The sequence below is a fragment of the Mirounga angustirostris genome, unplaced genomic scaffold, assembly GCF_029215605.1.
Source record: "Mirounga angustirostris isolate CCGP_5_RB_7025 unplaced genomic scaffold, mMirAng1.0.hap1 SCAF_9, whole genome shotgun sequence".
In the NCBI taxonomy this organism is placed as follows: Eukaryota; Metazoa; Chordata; class Mammalia; order Carnivora; family Phocidae; genus Mirounga; species Mirounga angustirostris.
In genome coordinates, this window is record NW_026991717.1 from 38818031 (window position 1) to 38841944 (window position 23914).

Consider the following 23914-nt stretch of genomic DNA (forward strand, 5'->3'; position numbering starts at 1 on the left):
TTCCTAACAACAACTAGCTCCTCAAGGTCCTGGAAACCTTGCTTCCAAAATTCCTTAAAGACTTACGCTATCCCTAACTCCCTCCCAACTTGAAAATATATAATGGGCCACCCCTCACAATCCCAGTGCAGCTCTTTCTGCCCATTGGTGCTGTCCCTTTGCTTTAATGATATCACCATTTTGCACCAAAGACATCTTGAGAATTCTCTCTTGACCGTTTGCTCCAAACCCCAACATTTCCACATCATTTGTATTCCAGTACAGGGTCTTTACGTGTTCTGTTTCCTCTGTCTGGAATGCTCTTCCCCTCCAAATAGCCAGACATTTCGTCACGTCCATCAGATTTCTGCTCAAGTGTCACCTTACAAGGGAGACCATCAAACACTCCTATGTTCCTTCCCCAGGTTTCTCTCACCAACTAACATATTACATATGTATTTACTTTGCAAATCATTTTTCTTTTCCTAAGAAATGCCCGACCCCAACTAGAATGTAAACTCCATGAGACCAGAGAGGTTTGGCTGATGCCTAAAGTGTCTGTCACATATTTGGTACATAATTAAGGTTGCCAAGTATTCATCAGCAAATAGTAAGAATGAACACTTGTATAACACCCACATATGGGGCACTGTTATAAACATTTACATCTGTTAACTCATTTATCCTTACAGCAGCTCTATGAGGTAGGGACTATCCTTATGCCCATTTTGCAGACGAGGAACTGAGGCACAGACAGAGAGGTTAAGGAACAGGTAGGACGTGGTGGGGCCAGGATGTGAACCCATACTTCTAACCATGATGTTGTCATCTCTTGAGAGCCTACTTTGGGCTGGGCACCAATGACAGCAATGAAATGAACAGAGTCTCTCTGCTTTGGATTATTAGAGCTTTAAGAAAAAATAATCAAATGCAATGAATAGATCTTAGCAGATTCAGGTTTGGGTAAAGGATTCGTAAAAGCCATCTGAGGATCAATTGGGGAAATTTGAGTATGACCTGAGTATTTATTATATTCACAAGTTATTGTTCCTTTTTTTGGTGTGATAATGTTATTATGGGCACATTGGAATATGCTCATTTTAAAAGATGCATGTTAAAGCATTGAGGGGTGAGATGTCATTAGGTCTGTATTTTAAAACACTTCAATAAAAAGCCATGGAGAAGGAGCGGTATTTTTTTAACCCGCTGCTCTTGGGAGAAGACAAAGCTCACGGCGGGGTCGGCTCACGGAGGCGCTCTCTTCTGCCTGCTCTGCTCTGTGGCAGGCTAACTACCACCTCATGGGCCACCCACCACTATGTGAGGCAGGACTCACAGCAACAGTCTGGGAAGCAACCCTTACCTGCTCTTTTTCCTGCTTTCATCTCTCACCATATTATTCTTCATAATGTCCAAAGTCCTCAAAACTTTCATTTTGATCCAAGTTTGAAAATCATTTTCTGAATTTGATCCAAATTCACAAAATCGGAGCCTTCCCATCTTAGACACAGATTTGCACGTTGCCACGTTGTATTAGATCACAGTATTTTTTTTTATGTTTGACTGCTAAGGAATCCATTTTATGGAATTAGTATAGGGAATAGTTCTCAAGCAGTGGGTTGGGTTTATCTTCCCTGCTCCACAAACATACCAACTGTATCACGTTTGTAAGTAGGTCCTTTGGTCTAAACAGTGTAGGAATTGGCTTACCAGATACAACAAGAAAATCAAATACTCTCTTGCCCTATAAACCTATAAACTTTTTCTCCTTCTCTTCTTCCCCCTACTTCCTCCTTTGTTGTTTTTATTTCAAATCCTTTCCTTATCTGTTATGAGTACAGGTGTGCCTATAGTCCAAGGAGCCCCAGAGAGGGATTGAGCTGGTGCTGAGGTAGAACAAATGTATACACTGTGAAGAACAGTCATCACAATATGGCTTTTTCAAATGTAAAAGAAAATAATTTTTTTTACAGTATTACTGACTATATTCCCTATGCTGTACTTTTCATCTCTGTGACTTACCAACTTTTTAAAAATATATTTATTTATTTGAGAATGAGAGAGAGAAAGCACGAGCAGGGAGCAGGGAGGGAAATGGACAAGCAGACTCACTGCTGAGCAGGAAGCCCAATGCAGGTCTCAATCCCATGACCTGAGCTAAATGCAAATGCTTAACAAACCCAGGCAGCCGGACTTACTTACTTTTTATAACTGCAAGTTTGTATCACTTAGTCTCCTCTATTTCACCCATCCCCCATCCACCTCCCCTGTGGCAACCACAGTCTGGTATTTCTTCAGTTGTTTGGTTTTTTAGATTCTACATGTAAATGAAATCATATAATATCTGCCTTTCTCTGACTTATTTCACTTGGCGTAACACCCTCGAGGCCCATCCATGCTGTCATAAATGGCAAGATCTCATTCTTGTTTAGGGATGAGTAATATTCCACCGTGTGTGTGTGTGTGTGTGTGTGTATCCATTCTTTATCCATTCATCGATGGACACTGGGGCTGCTTCCATGTCTTGGCTATTGTAAATAATGCTGCAATAAACATAGGGATGCATGTATCTTTTTGAATGAGTGTTGTCATTTTCTTTAGGTAAATACCCAATAGTGGAATTACTAGATCATATGGTATTTCTATTTTTAATTTTTTGAGGAACCTCCATACAGCTTTCCGCAGTGGTTATACCAATTTACATTCTCACAAAACATTACATGAGGGCTCTCTTTCTTCCACATCCTCGCCAACACTTGTTGTTTCTTCTCTTTGTGATTCTAGCCATTCTGATAGATGCGAGGTGATATTGTGGTTTTGATTTGCATTTCCCTAATGATGAGTGATGTTGATCATTTTTGTGTGTGTCTGTTGGTCATCTGTATGTCTTCTTTGGTAAAATGTCTAATCAGGCGCTCTGCCCATTTTTTAATGTTTTTATGGAATGCCCATTTTTTTAGTGTTTAATTGTATAATTAAGTACTTAATACTAATAAGTATAATTATTAGTATAATGTATAAATAAATGTATAAATAAATACTTAAATAACCCCTTACCATTTGCAAATATCTTTTCCCATTCAGTAGGTTGCCTTGGTGTTTTGTTGATGGTTTCTTTGGCTGTGCAAAAGCTTTTTATTCTGGTGTAATCCAAATAGCTTATTTTTGCTTCTGTTTCCCTTGCTTAAGGAGACATATCTAGGAAAATGTTGCTAAGGCCAATGTCAAAGAGATTACTGCCTGGTTTCTTCTAGGAGTTATATGGTTTCAGGTCTCACATTTAGGCCACTAATCCATTTTGAGTTTATTTTTGTGTATGGTGTGAGAAAATGGTCCAGTTTCATTTGTGTGCATGTAGCTGTCCAAAGAATTCTTTTTTTAAAAAAAAAAGATTTTATTTATTTGACAGAGAGAGACACAGCGAGAGAGGGAACACAAGCAGGGGGAGTGGCAGAGGGAGAAGCAGGCTTCCCGCCGAGCAGGGAGTCCAACGCGGGGCTCGATCCCAGGACCCCAGGACCATGACCTGAGCCGAAGGCAGACGCCCAACAACAGAGCCACCCAGGTGCCCCCAAAGAATTCTTAATTATGACTTTTAATTACAATTGAGCAATTCCTAATGGTTTGTCATGTAAGTTTTTGGTGTGAAATGGAATTCCAAAAATAGTTATCTACTTTGGAGAAAGAGAGCTGCAAGAAGCGACTGGGGTTTACCTAGCTGAACAGGTTGGCAGTGGGCAATTAAAGGTGGTGATATCCCAGTTGGATGTCACTGCGACTTCATAATACAAGCTCTGAAGTTGGTGGAGCAGGCTTGCAGGAACAGCTGCCAGAACAGCACTGTCTGTCAGTGAGTTTACAGAGCAAAATCAGGGCTATCGTGTGTGTCCGCGGTTATGCATTTTTAAGCAGATGTCACTGATATTAGAAATAAAACAACGATAGGGATCTAGGCCCTGAGGGAAAGCCAGGGCAGGAAACAGTCTGTGCCCCTTTTAAATGGAGCTCACCCATGCTCAGAGTATTTAAAAGAATTCTGGGGTTGTATTCAGCACATAAGATTTCTTATCGTTGTGATCGTTTGCCAGGATTCAAAACTCTTTCGGGAAGGTAAATTTCTGGGCCACAGTTTTATTTTTTTCTGAAATAATAATAGCAGCTATACATTCTAAAGAGTCCTAATTTCAGATATTTTGTTTCCTTGTTCCCACAAACCAGAGAGCTCTAACCTTCTACTTGTGGACCAGCAGTGACCCTCCTGAGATTCTGGAGGAAAAAAAAATTTCACGGATGCAGAGACTTAATAGGAAGGGTGGGGAGACATTTAAGCTCCCTTTCTCACGGTGTAAGAGAACGTGAGTTCTGAGAATGGGGACCTGGCGTCATTCGTCCCCATGTGCCTCTGACAGTGCTTTTGGCACATAGTAAATACTCCACAGATGTGGCCGGACAGACTCCGTGTAGGACGGACAGTGTAGAAGTAGGAGCGGGCTGCTAGGGGAAGGTCGTGGAGCCAGGACTGACTGGACATGGGGGTGGGCCCTGTGGTCTCGTATCTTCATTCAACAAACATTTATCGAGAGTCCCCTGGGAATATACAGCAGTGAACAGACTGACATGGCTCCTGCCCTCATTCAATTTATATTCTACTGGGAAAACAGACATTTAAAAAAATCTAGTTACAGATTTTGTCAAGTGTGATGGAGGAAAAATACGGGTGGCACCGTTACCCATTAATGAGGGTACAGTGTGACGGCTGCATAAATCAGTGAATATACAAAAAGCCACTGAATGTCCACTTAAAAAGGGTGAATTTTATGGTATATTAATTATACCTCAACAAAGCTATTATCTAAAAAGGGCCACCTCAGTGGTTATCCCTGTATTTCTGGGTACATAATCCTGCCTCTGACACTTACTAGCTGTGTCCTCTTGGGCAATTTCTTTAACATTTCTGAATCTTGGCTTCTTCATCAGTGAAATGAAGACAACAAGAGCACGTCACTCTAGGATCGTTCTGAAGGTGAATCAAGTTAGCGCTCCTCAAGCCCTGATGGGAGGTGAGCTGTTCCCACTTTTGGGGAATCAGGAACAGGAATCCGATTGCCAAGAGCACCCAGCAGGCGAAATCAGTAACCTCTTGAGCTCTAGCCCTTGCCACCTGGAAACTTTCCTTGGAGGGCTCTGTTCAAAAATTCTAGCTGTGCATGTGGAAGCATTGCAGTCACTGGTTTATCTGAGGTGTGATTATTGCTAATTTAAAAACGTGAATGCACTGTGGTTTGGTATATTTTGCTTTCTGAAGAAAGCTCTTGTGTGGTAGAAACTGACCGTGCCATGAACATATCTGAAACAACAGTGGCATGTTCCCTCATTTAGAACACAAAGTAAATTTCCTGCCTTTACTCTAAAAAAGTTTTTTTTTTCTAACAGCTTTATTGAGACATAATTCATATCCCTTAAATTTACCCTTTTAAAGTGTACAGTTCAAAGGTATTCAGGAGATCCACAGAATTGTGCAACCATTGCCACTATCAAATTCCAGAACATTTCACCATCCCGAAAAGACACCTGATAAGCATCAGAGGTCCCTCCCCAGTCTCCCCTCCGCCCAGCCTCCCCAACCACTCATCCCCTTTCTGTCTTTATGGATGTCTCTATTCCTACCTTTATTCTCGGACAGGCATGTGGAAATGTACCGTGCTGTCTTTGGGTTTGCCAAAGTCTACCCTCAGATTCTAGAGGGAAAATAAATGATTTCTGATCAATTACAGCTGGAAGCAACCTAAGTTTAAAAAAAGAAAAAAAATTTTAAATTGAATTTATCTTCACAGATTGTAATTTTAAAACAATGCTTCCTAGTTCAGTTAGATTTTACAGGAACTATTCCATTGGTAATTACAATAAACCAACTTTAGCCTTTTTACCACTATTAATCTGCACTTGTTTTATTAAGCATAAGAACTTCTGAGTCTGATAATGACCACTATAGCACGAATAAAAAGCTTTACGTTTGGCTGAGGTTATATGACCCACAACTGACAGAATTACTACACTATAAACATTTCTTGGTAGAGAAAAATACAGCATATTTTATTTTGTAAAGCCAAATCACAGAATAGCCGATGTTAAATAAATTCAAAATGCTGGTCTCTAAGCAGTTAGCACTTATGTTCCTTAAACTTCTATTTTATAGAGCTGCAAAGACTAAGGATCAAAGGCCGGTTAAAAGTCTTCCTTATTAAGCAGAGGGCAGCTCCATGGGAGAGCAGTGTAAAAACAAAATAAAATTGTAAGAACGACTGTGTGTGTAATGTATGTCTTAAAACTTCTCATTGGAAAGCAGATCCCTGTTCTTTAAAATGGTCAACGTAATTAAGATCATTTAAACTCAACCACAATGACTCAATCTCTTGACTCTACTGTGATGCCCACATCTGTGAAATTATCGTTAAAAAGCAGTTTGTGGGCTCCTGGTTTCATTTCAACATGTAAAGAGCTTGGAAGGTATTGTGAGGATGAGGGTGATAAGAAAAAGCTGAAGAAATGGAAAAGCAATTCTTCTTAGATCTATCAGAGAATTGAAGTCACAGGAAAACTACTGCCCTGAAAACTGGAGAGACACAGAGACAGACAGACCTGGATAAAGCTTCAGAGAGGGAGTCTACTGCTGGAGCTGGTATTGGCAAGAACAGTTAAACTCCACTCAACAAATTGCCAGAGGCTCAGTGTGCCTTAGCTTGAGTGTTATAAATTCTGAGGGGTCAAGGCTTGGTGGGGGGTGGGGGGTAGGAGGGGGCATACTTTCCTGAGTTTTACCTCTAGAAGCCCCACCATGTTCTTGCTGTGAGGCCTGAAGAAAATCCCTTGCTGCCTCTAGCAGTGGGGAGGGAACAGAAACCATTTCAGACTAATCCCAGAGGGTTCTGTTCTTCGTTCTGTTCTCTGTATTAAAGGCCAGCTCTCAAGGAAAATTATTATCTGACCTGAGGAAGGGCAATTAGCTAACTCCAACCCCGTCCAGGCTTCCTGCCTCACCTAAGAGGGGGAATAGCCAAGACAAACTTGTGAAGGTAACAGTCTGGGGGCACAGAGCCATGGGAAGATGGGGGGCCTGATCAAGGAGCACTGAATGTTTCCCCCAGCACACTACATCTGCAGGCTTCAGTATAACAGAGGATCGCAGATGAGAGGACTTCAAGGCTCAGACCTACTTAGGAAGAAGTTTCTAGGGAAACCCAAAGACCACAGGGGACACAAAGGCAAAGACAGCTGAGGAAATTGAAGCCTCAGACACCTACAGTAAACACAACCCAACTCCTAGCCAGATAAAGGCCTACTTACCTCATTTCCTATGACCCAATACATCATGTCCAGCTTTCAAAAAAAAGACAAAGCTATAAGGCAAGAAAAAAGTCTGAAGAGACAAAGCAAGCATCAGAATCAGATACGAGGACAGGAGGTTTTGGAATTATCAGACCAGGAATTTAAAATCAGTGTGATTAATTAAGCTACGACTCTAGTGGAAAAAAGTAGCCCCATCATGCAAGAGCAGATATGTAATAATGTAAGTAGAGATATTGAAACTCAAAGAATATAAAGGAAATGTTAGAAATCAAAAACACCATAAGAAATGAAGAATGCTTTTGATGGGCTTATTAATGAACTGGACACAGCCAAGGAAAGAATCCATGAGCTTGAAGAAACATCAATAGAACCTCCCAAACTGAAATGCAAAGAGAAAGAGGAATGAACAAAACAGTGTCCGGGAACTGTGGGACAATTATAAAAGGTATAACATACACATAATGAGAATATCAGAAAAAGAAAAAGGAACAGAAGACATACTTGAGTAATGATGAGAATTTTCCAATGACAGATATTAAACCACAGATGCAGGGAGCTCAGAGAATACCAAGCTGGGATAAATTCTAAAAAACCATACCTAGGCATATCCTATTCAAACTATGAAAAACTAAAAACAAACAGGAAATCTTAAAAGAAGGCAAAGAAAAACCCAACTTACCTATGGAAGAGAGATATAAATTGTATCAGACATCTCTTCATAAACCATACAGGCAAGAAGAGAGAAGAGTGAACTATTTGAATTATGGAAAGAACCCACCAACCTGGAATTCTGTGTCCAGTGAGATTATGCTTCAAAGGCAAAGGGGAAATAAAGACCTCTTCAGATAAACAAACACTAAGGGAATTTGTCACCAGAGACCTCTCTTGTAAGAAATGTCACAAGAAGCTCTACAGAGAGAAGGAACAATATAGACCAATAAAGGGATACACAAAGCAAAAAGAAAATCCAGGGGCCTCACCATTATGTCCTTCCTTGGGTCCCAGGGCCCCTAACTGGCCTGCCTTCTTTCTAAGTCTTCCTAAGTTTGTTTTGTATATAATATCCAGGCTTTACAGCTGTATTTATCAGAAGGAATAGGGGCAAGTATGTCTACACCATCTTCCTTTCACTTCTGCGCATTATGTATCTAGAAGTAAGTTTGAACTGAGGGATGCCTGGGTGGCTCAGTCAGTTGGGTGTTTGCCTTCAGCTTGGGTCATGATCCCGGAGTCCTGGGATCGAATCTCACATCCAGCTCCCTGCTCAGCGGGGAGCCTGCTTCTCCCTCTGCCTGCCGCTCCTCCTGCTTGTGCGCTCTCTCTCTCTGGCAAATAAATAAATAAAGTCTTAAAAAAAAAGTGAGTTTGAACTGAGATACAATTTTGCATCCTGCTTTCTCCCCCTCAATATATACTGTGAGGATTTTTCCATGTCATTAAAATTTCTCAGACAGTATTAATTTTAAACTTTTTAAAAAGATTTTATTTATTTATTAGAGAGAGCACACAAGCAGGGGAGGAGGGTAGAGGAGGAGCAGAGGGAGAGGGAAAAGCAGACTCCCCACTGAACAGGAAGCCTGAGGCAGGGCTCGATCCCAGGACCCCGGGATCATGACCTGAACCAAAGGCAGACACTGAACCGACTGAGCCACCCAGGCACCCCTCGGACAGTATCAGTTTTAATAGCTAGCTATGCAATGCACACATAGATGTGCTATAGACTGAATCATGCTTTAACTGTTAACATTGAAGGTATTTCCACATTTATTGCTATAAAATAGAACAATGAAGTGAACAAACTTATACAGAGATCCACGTGTCTCTCTTATTTCCTAGAAGTTCCTAGAAGTACAACAGCTAAATTAAAAAATGACAATTGTACAAAGCTTCTCACACCTGTTGAAAAATTGCCTTTAAGGACTTTGGTCCAACTTATTCCTTCAGTGGTAGAATCAAAGTATTCCCCTCCTACTGCCACCTCATCAGCCCTGAGTATGAGGATGGTTTAAATGATCTGTTGTGCTAATTTGTAAAGAAAATATAATATATTGTTTACACTGCATTTCTCTGGCTTCCCCATGAGATTAAACATTTTTCACATATTTACTGCTTATCTGCATTTCTTTCTCTGTGAGTAGTCTGTTGATGTCCTTCTATGTCAAGTTTTTGTTTTTTGTTTTGTATTGGCAGGAGCTCTTTTTTAAAAGACTATTAGCAATTTTTGTGTCCTATCTGTTGCAGATGTTTTCCCAGTTTGTTTTTCATTTTATACTGCTTTCTTAAAAAATTTATTTTTGGTTTAAAAAAATTTCAAACCCACAGAGAAATGGAAAGAACAGTTAACCTCCACAAACCCTTCACACAGACCACCAGGCGTTCCCATCTTGTTCCCTGTGCTTCACCTCTCCCTGTGACTAGGATATAGTCATAGTCTACACAAGTGGGATTCATGTACCGCCATGTAACAGCCCACAATGGTTGGGCTCTGGGATGCTTCTTCAACTGAGGAAAATGTACCTTCTGATGGACACTCACCATGCAATACAAACCTCTTCTTTCCCTCTCACTGATGCTCACTATTATCTATTTGCTTTGTTCTTTCTCCCCCTTCTCAAACACTGGCACAACAGAATATAAAATGAAGATTTCCATGCAGTTCTGATCGTGTGGGTACAGATGGTCGTCACCCTCCCAGTGTCAGTAACAAAGCATGGTCGTTAAGAGCAGTGTGAGCACATATTATGAGCAATAAAATCCTTGAAAGCCAATCATGTGAGAGGAAGAAAGACACTTTGACATAGAAGAATCACTGCCAAAGTGGGATAGTAATGGAACATATTTTGAAAACAATACAAAAGCTCTTTGAGCTCTTTGGAGAAAATAGACCACTCTTGATAATGTCCTCATTGTTGTTTTCTGCATGACGGCGGGGGACATCTTGCATTTGCTGGCATCAGTTGTTATCACTTTGTGTCCCTCCTGGTTTTTGTTTCTACTGGACAAAATGACCAGATTTTCCCTTCTTGCTGAAAAGAAAACCATCTTTTGTGAAAATTAGACTTCTTGGTTTTCAGGTGGCCATGGTGCTGGAGAGCGCTCGATCACACACAGGTGACTGGACTTGAGTCTGGGTCTCACCACCAACACCAGTGCGACCCGGGCCTGCTGTGACCCTCAGGATGCACATCTTTAAAAGGAAAGGTTAAATATTTGCCTCATAGGGTAAAATAAAGTCCTTTGCAAACTGTCAAGTGTTATGAAGCTGTTGGTGACAATGATGAAATTCACAATAATGATGAAAATGAAGATGATGATTGTATCTGGCCTGTTCTAAATCATTTTTTAAGGTATATCCAGGGATAGTATTGGAATTCACTTGGCATGAACTCTCCTGATTTCCTGGGTTGCCATAGTTGGAATGAAGCCCCGTATCTCTGAACAATGTTGATTCTCAGTCTACCGTAGCAACTGTGCTTGCTGTCAAGGGAATAATGGGGATCCACCGTCCTTATTATATAGCACCCCTCTCAGAGCTGCTTCTCTGGACTCCTGGCCTCTGACACTCCAGCACACTCATGGTATAAGCAGACGGTGGCAGTGGCCTGACTGCCAGGTCCCACTTGTGGCTCATTCCTAGTGCAAGAGGCTTACTCCAACCCTTCATAGCAATGGGGGAGCTGAATTTCCAGGACCAGGCTCTTGATCATACAGAGGCAGACCCTCTATGTGGCCAAAAGAATACTGATTCCAGGGAGTTATGCTTGTCCCGGGGATTCTAAGCACAAATTATCTGCATTAGGAATAACCAAGACTCTTTTTTTTTTTTTTAAAAGATTTTATTTATTTATCAGAGAGCGAGAGACAGAGGCAGGCAGAGGGAGAAGCAGGCTTCTTGCTCAGCAAGGAGCCCGATGCGGGACTCGATCCCAGGACCCTGGGATCATGACCTGAGCCGAAGGCAGATGCTTAACCGACTGAGCCACCCAGGCGTCCCTAACCAAGACTCTTTGTTAAAATGCCAATTCCAGACCATCCGGGGGCTGGCAAAGGAGGATTGCAAACCAAAGTTTAAGAACCGTCGTTCTAGACCTGTGGTCTCTCAAACAGGATGCCCACATCTCAGGCGATCCGTAAAAGAATGCCATTGGTGGGTGAGGAGAGTATAAGAACTTCTATTTACACCAAATAAGAAATATGTAAAAGAAGAAATAAAAATAAGAAGTTACTTTGTGCTACTATTTAATATTCAGCTTGTCCCTGGATCCCTCCTGTGGTCATGTTCCCTGCGGTTCTGGAGGCCTCCTGGGAGTGGAGATTCCAAACCACAAGGGCATGAACAGTAAGGTCTGTGTGATGTTTTTTGACAGCGTTAGAATGTTCTGGAGTTTACTCGTAGAGTGAGTTCATGGATTCTATTCATTAATTTTCACTCAAGCCTGAGAAAATGGACAGGTGTCTTAAAAAGATTCCTGCAAAAAAACAGACTGTATTTTGAAGCCAGTGAAAATGGGCATCAGTGAAAAATAAAATGCCGGAATGGACACCTACTCATAGCCTGAGCTTTTCTTCAGCCACGCTAGAGAGCAAAAATGATGATAAACCAATCAAACTCATGAAGAGTCCACGAAATCTCCACCCCCAACCACCAACTTAAAAATTATCCAGAAGACTAACTGAACTATGGATTCCCATTCAACCAGCATCCATGCTGAATCTCCATGAAGCATAGAGTGTGTTTCGGGTTATTAGCTACAGCCAGTATAAAGCCATTGTGATTAATAAGAGAAAGCAACCAGAACATTATAATTAATAACCTTTTTTAGCAAAAGACAGTTTCGTGCTGTTAATAAAGTAAAATATTTTAAACTATTTAATCTTCTTTGTCTCATTATTTAAATGTTTCTTTGTCCGTGTATTGTATAATGTGTTCACTCCCTAGGATAAGTATACAATTATAAATAAATACATGTTGGGCGCCTGGGTGGCTCAGTTGGTTAAGCGACTGCCTTCGGCTCAGGTCATGATCCTGGAGTCCCTGGATCGAGTCCCGCATCGGGCTCCCTGCTCGGCAGGGAGTCTGCTTCTCCCTCTGACCCTCCCCCCTCTCATGCTCTCTGTCTCTCATTCTCTCTCTCGCAAATAAATAAAATCTTAAAAAAAAAAATAATAATAATAATAAATAAATAAATAAATACATGTTATGGATGCATGCCCCAATTTTTAAAAAAATTTTTTATTATGTTAATCACCATACATTACATCATTAGTTTTAGATGTAGTGTTCCATGATTCATTGTGCATAACACCCAGTGCTCCATGCAGAACGTGCCCTCTTTAATACCCATCACCAGGCTAACCCATCCTTCCAGCTCCCTCCCCTCTAGAACCCTCAGTTTGTTTTTCAGAGTCCATCGTCTCCCATGGTTCGTCTCCCCCTCTGATTTCCCCCCCTTCATTCTTCCCCTCCTGCTATCTTCTTCTTCTTTTTTTTCTTAACATATATTGCATTATTTGTTTCAGAGGTACAGATCTGAGATTCAACAGTCTTGCACAATTCACAGCGCTTACCAGAGCACATACCCTCCCCAGTGTCTATCACCCAGTCACCCCATCCCTCCCACCCCACCCCCCACTCCAGCAACCCTCAGTTTGTTTCCTGAGATTAAGAATGCCTCATATCAGTGAGGTCATATGATACATGTCTTTCTCTGATTGACTTATTTCGCTCAGCATAAAACCCTCCAGTTCCATCCACGTCGTTGCAAATGGCAAGATCTCATTCCTTTTGATGGCTGCATAATATTCCATTGTGTGTGTATACACACATTTTCTTTATCCATTCATCTGTTGATGGACATCTTCATGCCCCAATTTTTAAACTAACAGCCATGTGGCATAAAAGGCCAGGTCCAGCTTATTCCAACTCAAGACTTTGATAATCTAAGTCTCCTCCTCTGGCCCCCTGAGCAATGTTGAGATAAGCAACCTGTCCCTCAGTGAGTCCTGCCATCAATAATGAAAACCACCTTCTTACTTGGGTATTAGAAGGACTTTTGTCATGGAACCTCAGAAGAAAAATGCAATGGATTGGCCAGTCACACTACCCCCAAGCATAAGAACCTGCAGGAATTCTGGGTTGTGCAAACAGCTTTGCATAGAAAACTCCCAACAGAACGTAGACTCTGAGGCCAAATCTATTCATGACAGTCTCTTGGGAACCCCTGCAAGTGCAGAGTCCGGTGTGACTATCAACCCGGAAATACACCGGTCACAGACAACAGTCCCTGATCTCCTGACTCTCCTGTTTTCCATTTCCATCTCCTGCTGCTGCTTAGCTTCCTCCCTGAGCCACTTCCTGCGACTCCCAGGACCTGCCTGCTTACTTTAAAGTCGCTTAGCCAGGTAAACTTACTAGGCAGGACCCATTTGGACTTTTCTCCAGTTTTTGACCTGGCTCCTATCATTTCATTTTCAAGTTGCATGTGCTACTTTAGCAGCATCCATTCACAGCCATGATGGAGATACTCCCCCAGGCTTGCAAGGCTCTACAAACTTGCCAGGCTCCTACCTTCCTGCTGGGAGGCCAGTGATCTTAATATTGTCTTGAATAGGAGAGAAAGGATCCAAGAACTACTTCTGGTAGCCAGCTCCATGCCCCAGTGAATAGTGAAGTCTTCCTTCACTCTTCCAGAGCCTAATAAGGGGCAAGGACACTCCTTGGCAAGGGAGAAGAACTGTAGAAGAAAGGTCTTTGCCTGAACCTTTCTGCTTGGTTCTCTGAGGCTATAATTGCCTCATAGTTTGTTCTTTTCAGCTATCATAACTTACAAATATTTCCTTTAGGAGTTGAATTTTGGATACCTTTTACTAAAAAAAAATAGTAACACCAAAACTAGGACTCTGAAGTAATTGTCATGGTGTCAAGTATTAGAAGGCAAGAAGAGTAACCTGGGATAAACTTCATTAAAGTTCAAATGCTGCCACTAACTTCTTATACAAAACTACTAAAATTCGTAGCATGGATATGAACAAAGCCAAGAAGATTTTATCTTTATGGTCATCTGACCTGAGTGGGAAAAGTTATTTTTTTATTGTACTTATTTTGGACCCCAAAATGGCTCTTTTACTTACCACTTGGAAGCATGAGAAGAATATAAATTATCGTCATCAATAGGAGTCGTTAACACATGATGGTTTACAACATTTAAATACTTCTCAATGTGAATCTGTTACAGAAAAGTTAAAGTTTAGGCCATTATAGTGGACTTAAGATACTCAGCTAATTTACTTTATTTCATTAGGATAACGCTTTGAATTGTGTAATTAAGCCAAAAGACACAACATGCTATGCGTTTATTGCATGCCTAAACTATCATTGGGCATCTCGAGGCTAAATGACTTTAACTATCCCAAAAAGCATAAACAATTGAGGCTCAGATCTTGAATGACCTGTAGCACTCTTCACAAATTAAACTATGCACAATAGTCAGTAAATCGCTTAGCCAGGTAAGCTTACTAGGCAGGATGGATATGGAGTAATGTCTTTCCTTTATAGGGATTTCAAGCATCCGGGGCAAGAATGTGGCCTTTAGGTAACAGATTATTTAAAATGGCCAACCCAAAGACTCCAGCTGGGTGCAGCCCTCTCACTGTCAGGTAATCTAGGACAATGGTGGGCCAGTTTGACGAGGCAACAAAACACGCGCCATCTCTCACAGTCTGAGGAGCTGGGCTGTGAAGCTGACAATGTGGGAGAGTGAAAGTCTGAGGCCAGAGCAGGGACAGTGACAGTTCGAGGTCTCGAAGATGGAGATGGTCCTTATTTGGACCCATGTGCTAATAGATCCTTGTATTTGAGAGAGAAAGAGCAGGGGGGAGGGGTAGAGAGAGAGGGAGAGAGAGAATCTCAAGCAGACTCCCCGCTGAGCACGGAGCCTGACATGGGGCTCGATCCCACGACCCTGAGATCAGGACCTGAGCTGAAATCAAGAGTCAGATGCTTAACCATCTGAGCCACCCAGGCGCCCCTAGATCCTTGTTTTATAAATAAATATTATCCTGGTCTAAAAATTATCTGCTCTTCAACCCATCTATAATGATGAAGTCCCTGTGTACTTTATTTCTCTCTTCCAAAATTGGTACATCTCTTTAGCTCTACCTACTGGATCACAATATCACAAAAATTACTAATCTAAAAATACTTAAGCTATTTAGGGAAAAATAAACTCTTATTCTTCAGCACCCCAGTGAATCTGATAGAAACTCTCTGCAGTGTATTGCTTTGAATCATTTTTTTGTCAGGCATATTTTTGGACTAATGGTTATTTTAAAAATTCTTAATTCTTTTTATCAAGCCATACATTAGGGGTTGTCACTGCATAATCTTACATTCCCAACACCTTAAATTCTTTGTGGAATGTGACAGGATGCCAACCAATCAGTTAATAATCACGATTTTAATAAAAGGAACAGAATGAGAAAGCTGCTGACCAACCTAAGTCCATCTTTGTTATAGAATTACACAGGTCCTGTGAAAACCATAGTCCTTTTCTTCTAGAGGAATCTTTGTCTCCTTCCAGCACTTTATTTAATATCTAAAGCTCTACTTACTCTTAACCCCATTTCAGTCCTTTTGATTGCAGTTTCAAGATTCTGAATGTTTAGAGCCTCTCCTTTTTCCTCAAGTGGGAAATTTGTTAATTTCTCCTTTAACTGATAAAGGTCTTCATGGACCTGTAGGTATAAAAAATATAAAATATTGAAAGAATACATACAGAGTTCACCTGAAACATTTATTTTAAAGATATGCAATTTGCTTGAATTGCTAGAGACAATCAAATAGATTTTATGATATTCACTGAAAAGGACTGTCTTCATGGTTTTAAGATATTCTTTATTAGAATGTTGCATTATTGTCTTTCAGATTTTAAAAAACTAAGCTTTCATACAATTTTGTATTTTTCCTTCCCCTCATTAGAAACAAGTCCAAGATAAAACTACAACTCAAATTGCTTCTGCTTCTCAGCTAGTAAAAAGTATGAGCTGATATGAAGTTTGCACCAAACTCGGATTTCTACTCACTGGTTAAGAGGTAAGAAATCAGAAAATGAGAGGTTTTAGTGAAAGCAGAGCCTTTCAGGGGTGCCTCAGTGGCTCCGTCGGTTACGTGTCCAAATCGTGGTTTCAGCTCAGGTCGTGATCTCAGGGTCGTGAGATCGAGCCCCATGTTGGGCTCCATGCTTAGCATGGAGTCTGCTGAAATTTCTCTCTCTTCCCCTCTCTCTGCCCTGCCCTGTTCTCTCTCTCTCTCTCTCTCAGCAAGCAAGCAAGCAAGCAAGCAGAGCCTTTCAAAAGGGAATTGTAAATAGGTTGACAGAGCCCCTTGGTTTTCCATTCTGGCTGGATCTTCCCCACGTACTACTCTGAAGAAGCAGTTCTGTAGGCGTGTGGCCTTGATTCTGTTTCACATAGTCAGAAATGAAAATGGACGGTGAAGGAATAGCAACATACGTCATCACTTCAACATTTTCCTTCAATCTGTATTTTCCTTGGGAATGATGAACGCCTCTCCAATGTCCACCACCCTCAATAAATTGGGTGCTATGAGATTAGACACCACAAGATTCTTTGTATTCATATCAGAAACCAAACTTCAATAGATAAATACAGATGGCACCAATTATTGTATGGGTTGCTGCCACAAGGAAAACATTTTGTTATGCAAATTTATGAACCTAACACCTGTTTCAGCAATAGTCACACCAATAACAATCTGCAGACTGGGTTGCTAAAGGCATTTTGAAACGGTTACCTTTTCTCTGTTAGTATAACTGGGCATATACATTGATCCAGCCTGTGTTATCGATTACTTTGGAAAATTCCCATGGAGCCAAGTATTCAAAAGATCAGAATTTGCATCTTTTCACTGATGGGCATCACAGTCTGGTAGACACATCTGGTCATTTGTACTCTGCACAAATTGTCACGGAAAGCCTTCAGGGCTCACAGATTGAAATCGGAACACACCTACTGTTTGTGTGTAGGCCCTAAGGATGAAGAGGTACTTCTTTCGATTATTTTGTCCAAGTTACTGCTGCAAGCTGATTTACCATCTATTGTCTAAAGGCATTTGCAAAGTACAGAGAGTCAGTTCAAGGACAAGCCCCACTTTCCAGACCCACATTTCCTGGTTCTTCCTTAGAAGGCACTACATTTCCTTTTTGTAGCTCTAGTATTTGTAGTATTTGTAACTTCACATATCATTCTGTAATTATGCCTGTCAACAGCTGGGGGGAGTGAAACTGTCCTGGATTATTTATCATGGAACCAAAGGGCTGCTTTCTTCATCTGCTCTGTGTGGGCAATTACACTTCTACTCAGAGTTATGAGATAATATGAAATCGGTTTAGTGCATAGTATGGGCCCAGTAAAAGGCAAATGGACATAATTCCTTGCTCTATCACTGGTCGCATGATGTCCATGCACACCATTATGTTTTTTCTGATTTCTTTACCACAAAAAAAAAAAAAAAAAAAAAAAAATTCTACCTCATAGAATTGTTGATTAAAAATAAAGCAATGTGTGTGTGAAAATGAACGAAGGTAGGCTTTGGAACCAGGAAGATATGAACTAGAATCCTATTTCTTCCTTTACAGAGCTTGACACATTTACGTAGTTTTTGAGAGTCTTTGGTGCTTTTATCAAAGGGGGCTAAACAGCTACCTGTTGGAATAGTGGCAAGAATAAAATGAATTCAAGTACAGAAAGTGTTTCGTACAGGGCCAGCCACATAGGAGGACACTGAACAAATGTTAATTCTCTTCTTCTGAATTGTCAAGCCCAGTGAAACTCTTTGCACATAACTGGCACTTAATAAATGTTCATTGATTTGAATTGCTCTCTTAATCTTCCTCAAGAGTTTATTTTCTTGCCAGATATTTTCTTCTCCCCTCTCAATAACCACCCATCTGTTTGTATAGTAATTACAATAGAGACAAGTATTGTAGGAAATGTGTCATCAGACTTGGGTAGGAGCAAAGATTAAGTTCTAAATCTCTGTTCTTTCTTCAAATAGATCCAGTCTAACATATTGAAATTTTACATGTCCCTCATCATCTCTGTGATTATCAAATGCATTGCTTTCCATATATTTCCTAGTTGGAGGAGGATTATTATTTTGACAGTTTGGGGACAGGGCTGCTTAATAAGAGGCCCTTGAAAGATTTAATGCAGTGAAGATTTGCTCTAGAATTTAGAAGTGTAGCCATGCAACCAGATTCCATGTTGTCAAAAGCAGTTCCATAATTGCATTTTATTCATCTCTGCTAAAGATAGAGTTTGGCTGACTCATTCTCAAAGTGTGAACTTTGCCCACTTGCCCCTTCATTTTATGTTGTATGCTCCTGGCAAACCAGACGGAGGAGTAGATAAGGAAGATAGCAATGATATCAAGCATTGATTAGTTCCAATATTTCCAAGGTTGGTGTTAACATAAAATGGTTGGATTTTGGAAATAGGATTTCCAATACTATTTAAAAAGCTAATTTCGATTGCAAGACTAGATTATCCTTGTTGCACAAACATTTGTTTAAGAGTTGGGTCAAGCAAGCATTTTAAAAGATGTATTAAAAAGATATCACATGATCATTATTAAAGTAGAAACACAAAGCTTGTAAGAGTTATTAATAAAAGAAGCACCGGAGCGCCTGGGTGGCTCAGTTAGTTAAGCGTCTGCCTTCGGCTCAGGTCATGATCCCAGAGTCCTGGGATCGAGCCCCGCATCGGGCTCCCTGCTCCGCGGGAAGCCTGCTTCTCCCTCTCCCACTCCCCCTGCTTGTGTTCCCTCTCTTGCTGTGTCTCTCTCTGTCAAATAAATAAATAAAATCCCTAAAAAAGAAAAGAAAGCACTAAGGAAACCTCCCGGACTCACGACCCCACTTCTTCAAGACTGTTTGACAAACACGCCATAACTTGTTTCAGGAGCAACACACACAAGGTCTCTCCCCTTGGGCAAGTTACTTTAGTTCTTCGTACCTTAGTTTCTTCCTCTGTAAACTGGGGCTAAATATGATACCTGCCTAGCAGAGTTACCACAGAGTGTCTCACTGTCAATAAAGTTGGCTACTATTTCAATTACAATGATGATTATTATCAGTATAGTTAGAACCCCACTGTTCTGATCAGTGGAGGAAAGATCCAGCTGAAACCATAAAAGGTCTGAATGATAGACTTAAAAGTGAAAGAAGTTAAGTATTTAACAAAAGGCCTCCTAGTAGAACTCTGTGTAGAGATAGTAATCACATGTCCTGAACCAAAAATGAGAACATGGGCTTTGGTACGTGATCAGACAGTGGAACAGAATATTCACAGAACTGTCCTGGGAAATCTAGACATACAAAGCACATGTTTTCATAATAAGTCACGCAATGAGTTTATAATTAGAACACTGATTATTTGTATTTAAAGATTTTTTTCTCAAGTATTTTAGATATTTTATCAAAATATTATCAATTTGTATCATCTATTGTTCTTTCTAAATAATAGTGCATGTTAGTCCAGCTCCCTTCAGTTTTGAATAGGATGAACATTATTGGAGACTGAATTAATGAGTAGATCATTATCCAGTCATCCAGGATTAATGGACCTAATCCTGTGCTAGGTAAAATGGGATATCCAAAAGATCCACTTTTAACAGGGAAACAAAGCATACCTTATTTGCCCTATAGCATCACCCATAAAGTTTTAGTTAAGAATGGAGTAGGCCACAGGGCGCCTGGGTGGCTCAGTTGGTTAAGCGACTGCCTTCGGCTCAGGTCATGATCCTGGAGTCCTGGGATCGAGTCCCGCATCGGGCTCCCTGCTCGGCAGGAAGCCTGCTTCTCCTTCTGACCCTACCCCCTCTCATGCTCTCTCTCTCTCTCTCTCATTCTGTCTCTCAAATAAATAAATAAAATCTTTAAAAAAAAAAAAAAGAATGGAGTAGGCCTGGTTTTTATATATATATATATTTTATTTATTTATTTGACACAGAGAGAGAGAGAGAGAGAGATATCACAAGGTGGGGGGGGGGTGCAGGGCAGAGGGAGAGGGAGAAGCAGCCTCCTGGCTGAGCAGGGAGCCTGATGCAGGGCTTGATCCCAGGACCCTGGGATTATGACCTGAGCCAAAGGCAGACACTTAACCGACTGAGCCACCCAGGCGCCCCAGGACTGAGCCTGGTTAAAAAAGATAGGCTAAAATTAATTTTTTCCTTTTCTTCCAGTAAAAAGTAGGTTACTCTTAAAAAGACAAAGAAATGAACAGAAAACTAAGTAATATTAAAAGAGACCAGATCTAATAACAACTCACATCTATTGAGTGTTACACATTATGTTACCCAATATTTTGACCCTTACAAGACTCCTAAGAGGGAGTTCATATTATCATCTTTATTTTTACTTGAGGGAATCTGAGGTTTAAAGTGGTTAAGTACCCTGTGCCAGGTAAGATAGCAGGTTAATTGGTGGACTATTTGAATCCAGGCAGTCTGAATCCAGAGCCTTCATGTTTAACCATTAACCAGTATGTGCATAATATCTACAAATATACAAACATGTATTTATAAATCTACAAAGCTAAATGTTGGTGAAAATTCAGTGGAAAAGGCAGGATTTAAATATTGAGAGGAGCAAAAAGGGGCAAGGGAAGACTTTCTTTTTTATATCAGGTTGACAGACTGAAAGGGTTTGAGAAGATTGCTTGCATTTTCTACGTATACGGGTCTACCCACAATACTCATCTTTGATCTGTTTCTTTTCCATAATGTGAAATAATAATAGTCCTTATCAGATAGCTTTGTTGTAGGGGATTAAATGAATCAAAATATGCACGGCACTTAGAACTATGCACAATACCCAGAAAATACTGTTAGCTTTGATTATTGGGATTTTTCTTGAAAATCATATTACAGTTTATATTTTACAGTACTATCTAAGGTAGAAGGTCTCAGAATTGAGCATGCATCAGAGTTATCTTCAAGGGCTATAAAAACAGATCGCTGGGCTCCTACCCCCAGAACTCCTGATTTAGTAGGTCTGAAATGAGATCTGAGAATTTGCATTTCTCACGAGTTCTCAGCCAGTGCTGAAGATACTGGTCCTGAGGCCACTCTTTGAGACTCACTGGTCTAAAGTTGCTTACTGTATCTGATTGAAACACAGGCCTGATTTAGGGTGAAGCAGGTAGAGATTTGAAGTACCTCTGTTTTCTGGCAACTTTGCATGTATATGTATAAATATTATATATAATACATATAAATTTATAATATAATTATATATCACACATATAAATTGATAGAAACAATTTGGTTGTCTAGGCTGATAATAAAGGAAGGTCACTTTATGATAAAAAGAAATTATGTAGCTTTGGGGAATTGGGTCAATTTAGAGTCCAAGGTGGACTAATTCAAGCTATGTATCCTACAGAAGAGAAAACTTAGGCCCAGAGAGGTGAAATGATTAGCCTAAAGTTACCCACCTGGGAGAATGTCATTGCCAAGGTCAGACCTCAGTATTCTGACTCCCCACAAAGTGCTTTCCACTAGATGTACTGCTTATCGGTAGCATGTTTGAAGGACATAAATCATCACCCCAGGCAGCAGTGGAATCCATGCTGTGTGCCGGAGAGTAGTGCTGTATGCTCATAAATACTCCGGACTTGGTGAGAAAGTAGGGAAAGTCTTCCTCATTTCCTTGTTATATATATTCTCCATATTACCAGGGAGAATGTTCTACTGTATCTAGAGATCAGCATCAATAATCAGGTTGACACGTAGGCTTGCTTTCTCTACATGGCCCTCCAATTACTGTGTACAGAATAACCCTTTTTAGCATATGGGGGTGTTGATCAGCATGGATATGACTGTTCTTAGCTCTCCTGTTCCCTGTTATAACCCAATGACAACAGACACTGATACTGTAATGTTGTATCCTAGGTTGATCAAACAGCTAGCTTTGGATCCTACTCTGAAGTGAAAAGCCTTCCGGCTTTTCAGTCGATACCCTATTCTACACTATTCCAAACCACAAGGGGAGCAGCCCTGGGAAAAGAATTCTCTCAAGGGAAAGCATGAAATTAGGTGTGAGAATTCTCCCCAGATTCCATTCTCTTTTTTAGAGATGTTCCAGGTCTGAAGAAATAGAGAAAACTAAGGAGTAACCTAATTGTTTCTGCAGTCAACGCGAAGTATACTGTGGGGGAAAACTTGCTGTTTCTGGGTAGGAGTCTCCATTAGTGTTCCAATTATTTGGAGCCTATAAACATGGGCCCTGGATTTAGAGGGGGTATAAGTAGTAAAGAATCAACCTTTCCCAATGAGAGTTCTGACCTTTGCCCTTGGATATCAGGAGGTGATCTCTAGGGCCCTGGAGTGTCCTGCTTGATAGGTGTCTTTGCTTGGGGGCTTTGGTCACCAGACAGTCTAACAATGTAATTTATGCTGGGGGCCTTGAGCCACACCGTATCTGTTCCAACCTCTAGAGGAACTAGGGACTGAAGGCATTAGTGTGACCTCTGGGAATGGTCAGATATGAAAGGTCAGAACATGGGCAGTGTGTGATTGAGTCCCAGTAAAAGCTCTGGACATCGAAGTCTTAGGCGAGCTTCCCTAGTTGGCAATACTCCGTGTATATTGTTACACATCATGGCTGGGAAGGAGATAAAACCATCAATGACTCCATGGGGAGAGGATGACTGGAAGCTCCATCTGGATTCCTTTTGGATGCTGCCCTATGCATGCCTTTCCTTGGCTGGCTTTAATTTGTATCCTTTCGATGTTATAACACTAATTGTAAGCATAGCACTTTGCTGAATTCTGTGTTGCTCTAGCAAATTAGCCAGTGTGAAGGTGGTCAGGGCCCCCAAATTTGTAGACAGCAGGCCTGGAGTGAAGTTGATTCTGGGGACTTCTGAACTTAGGCTGGAGTAGAAATGAGGCCAGTTTTATGGGGACTGGTCCCTCAGATTTTGCAGTTTGCTAAATTCATTAGGGTGCTAGTGACAGGATAACAGAAAGTGAGATAAGAAGATTTGGGTATTATTCATAGTGGGGAACTCTATGAAATTGGTGAGTTTAGACATTTGTATTTTGGAAAAGATGCATTTAAGGGGCGCCTGCGTGGCTCAGCCGGTTAAGCGTCTGCCTTCGGCTCAGGTTATGATCCCAGGGTCCTAGAATTGAGTCCCAGATGGGGCTCCTTGCTCAGCAGGGAGCCTGCTTCTCCCTCTGCCTGCTGCTCCCCTCCTGCTTGTTCTCCCTCTCTCTCTCTCAGACAAATAAATAAATAAAATCTTTAAAAAAGAAAAAAAAGATGCATTTAAAGAAGTCTCTCCTAGATGGGAGGTTAAGAGACCAATCTCCTGGCAGGAAAATCCATTGCAGATCTGAGTGAGAGTCCGAATAGAGTGAATTTAGGCAAATTACTTCAAGCCTTAGATAAATGGAGCTAAATACAAGTTAAAAGTGATGATTTATGCAGAAATGTTTTAAAACTACCATATGTAAATGTGAAAGAACAAAATTTTTGTGGGAAAAATCTAAGTATAATGGTCA

The 23914-nt window shown here is 40.8% G+C and overlaps 1 protein-coding gene across 1 annotated transcript in view; it reads right to left on the minus strand.

Annotated features, from left to right (window-relative positions):
- The window catches only part of LOC123861063 (IQ domain-containing protein H), a 61796-nt gene that overhangs the window by 36911 nt on the left and 971 nt on the right, over positions 1 to 23914 (minus strand). Inside the window, exons 2-4 of the mRNA XM_064569719.1 lie at positions 15937 to 16059; positions 14458 to 14552; positions 5647 to 5764 (exon numbers count right to left, since the gene is read on the minus strand). Coding sequence (XP_064425789.1) covers positions 5647 to 5764; positions 14458 to 14552; positions 15937 to 16059 — 336 coding nt within the window. The remainder of the gene's footprint in view (positions 1 to 5646; positions 5765 to 14457; positions 14553 to 15936; positions 16060 to 23914) is intronic.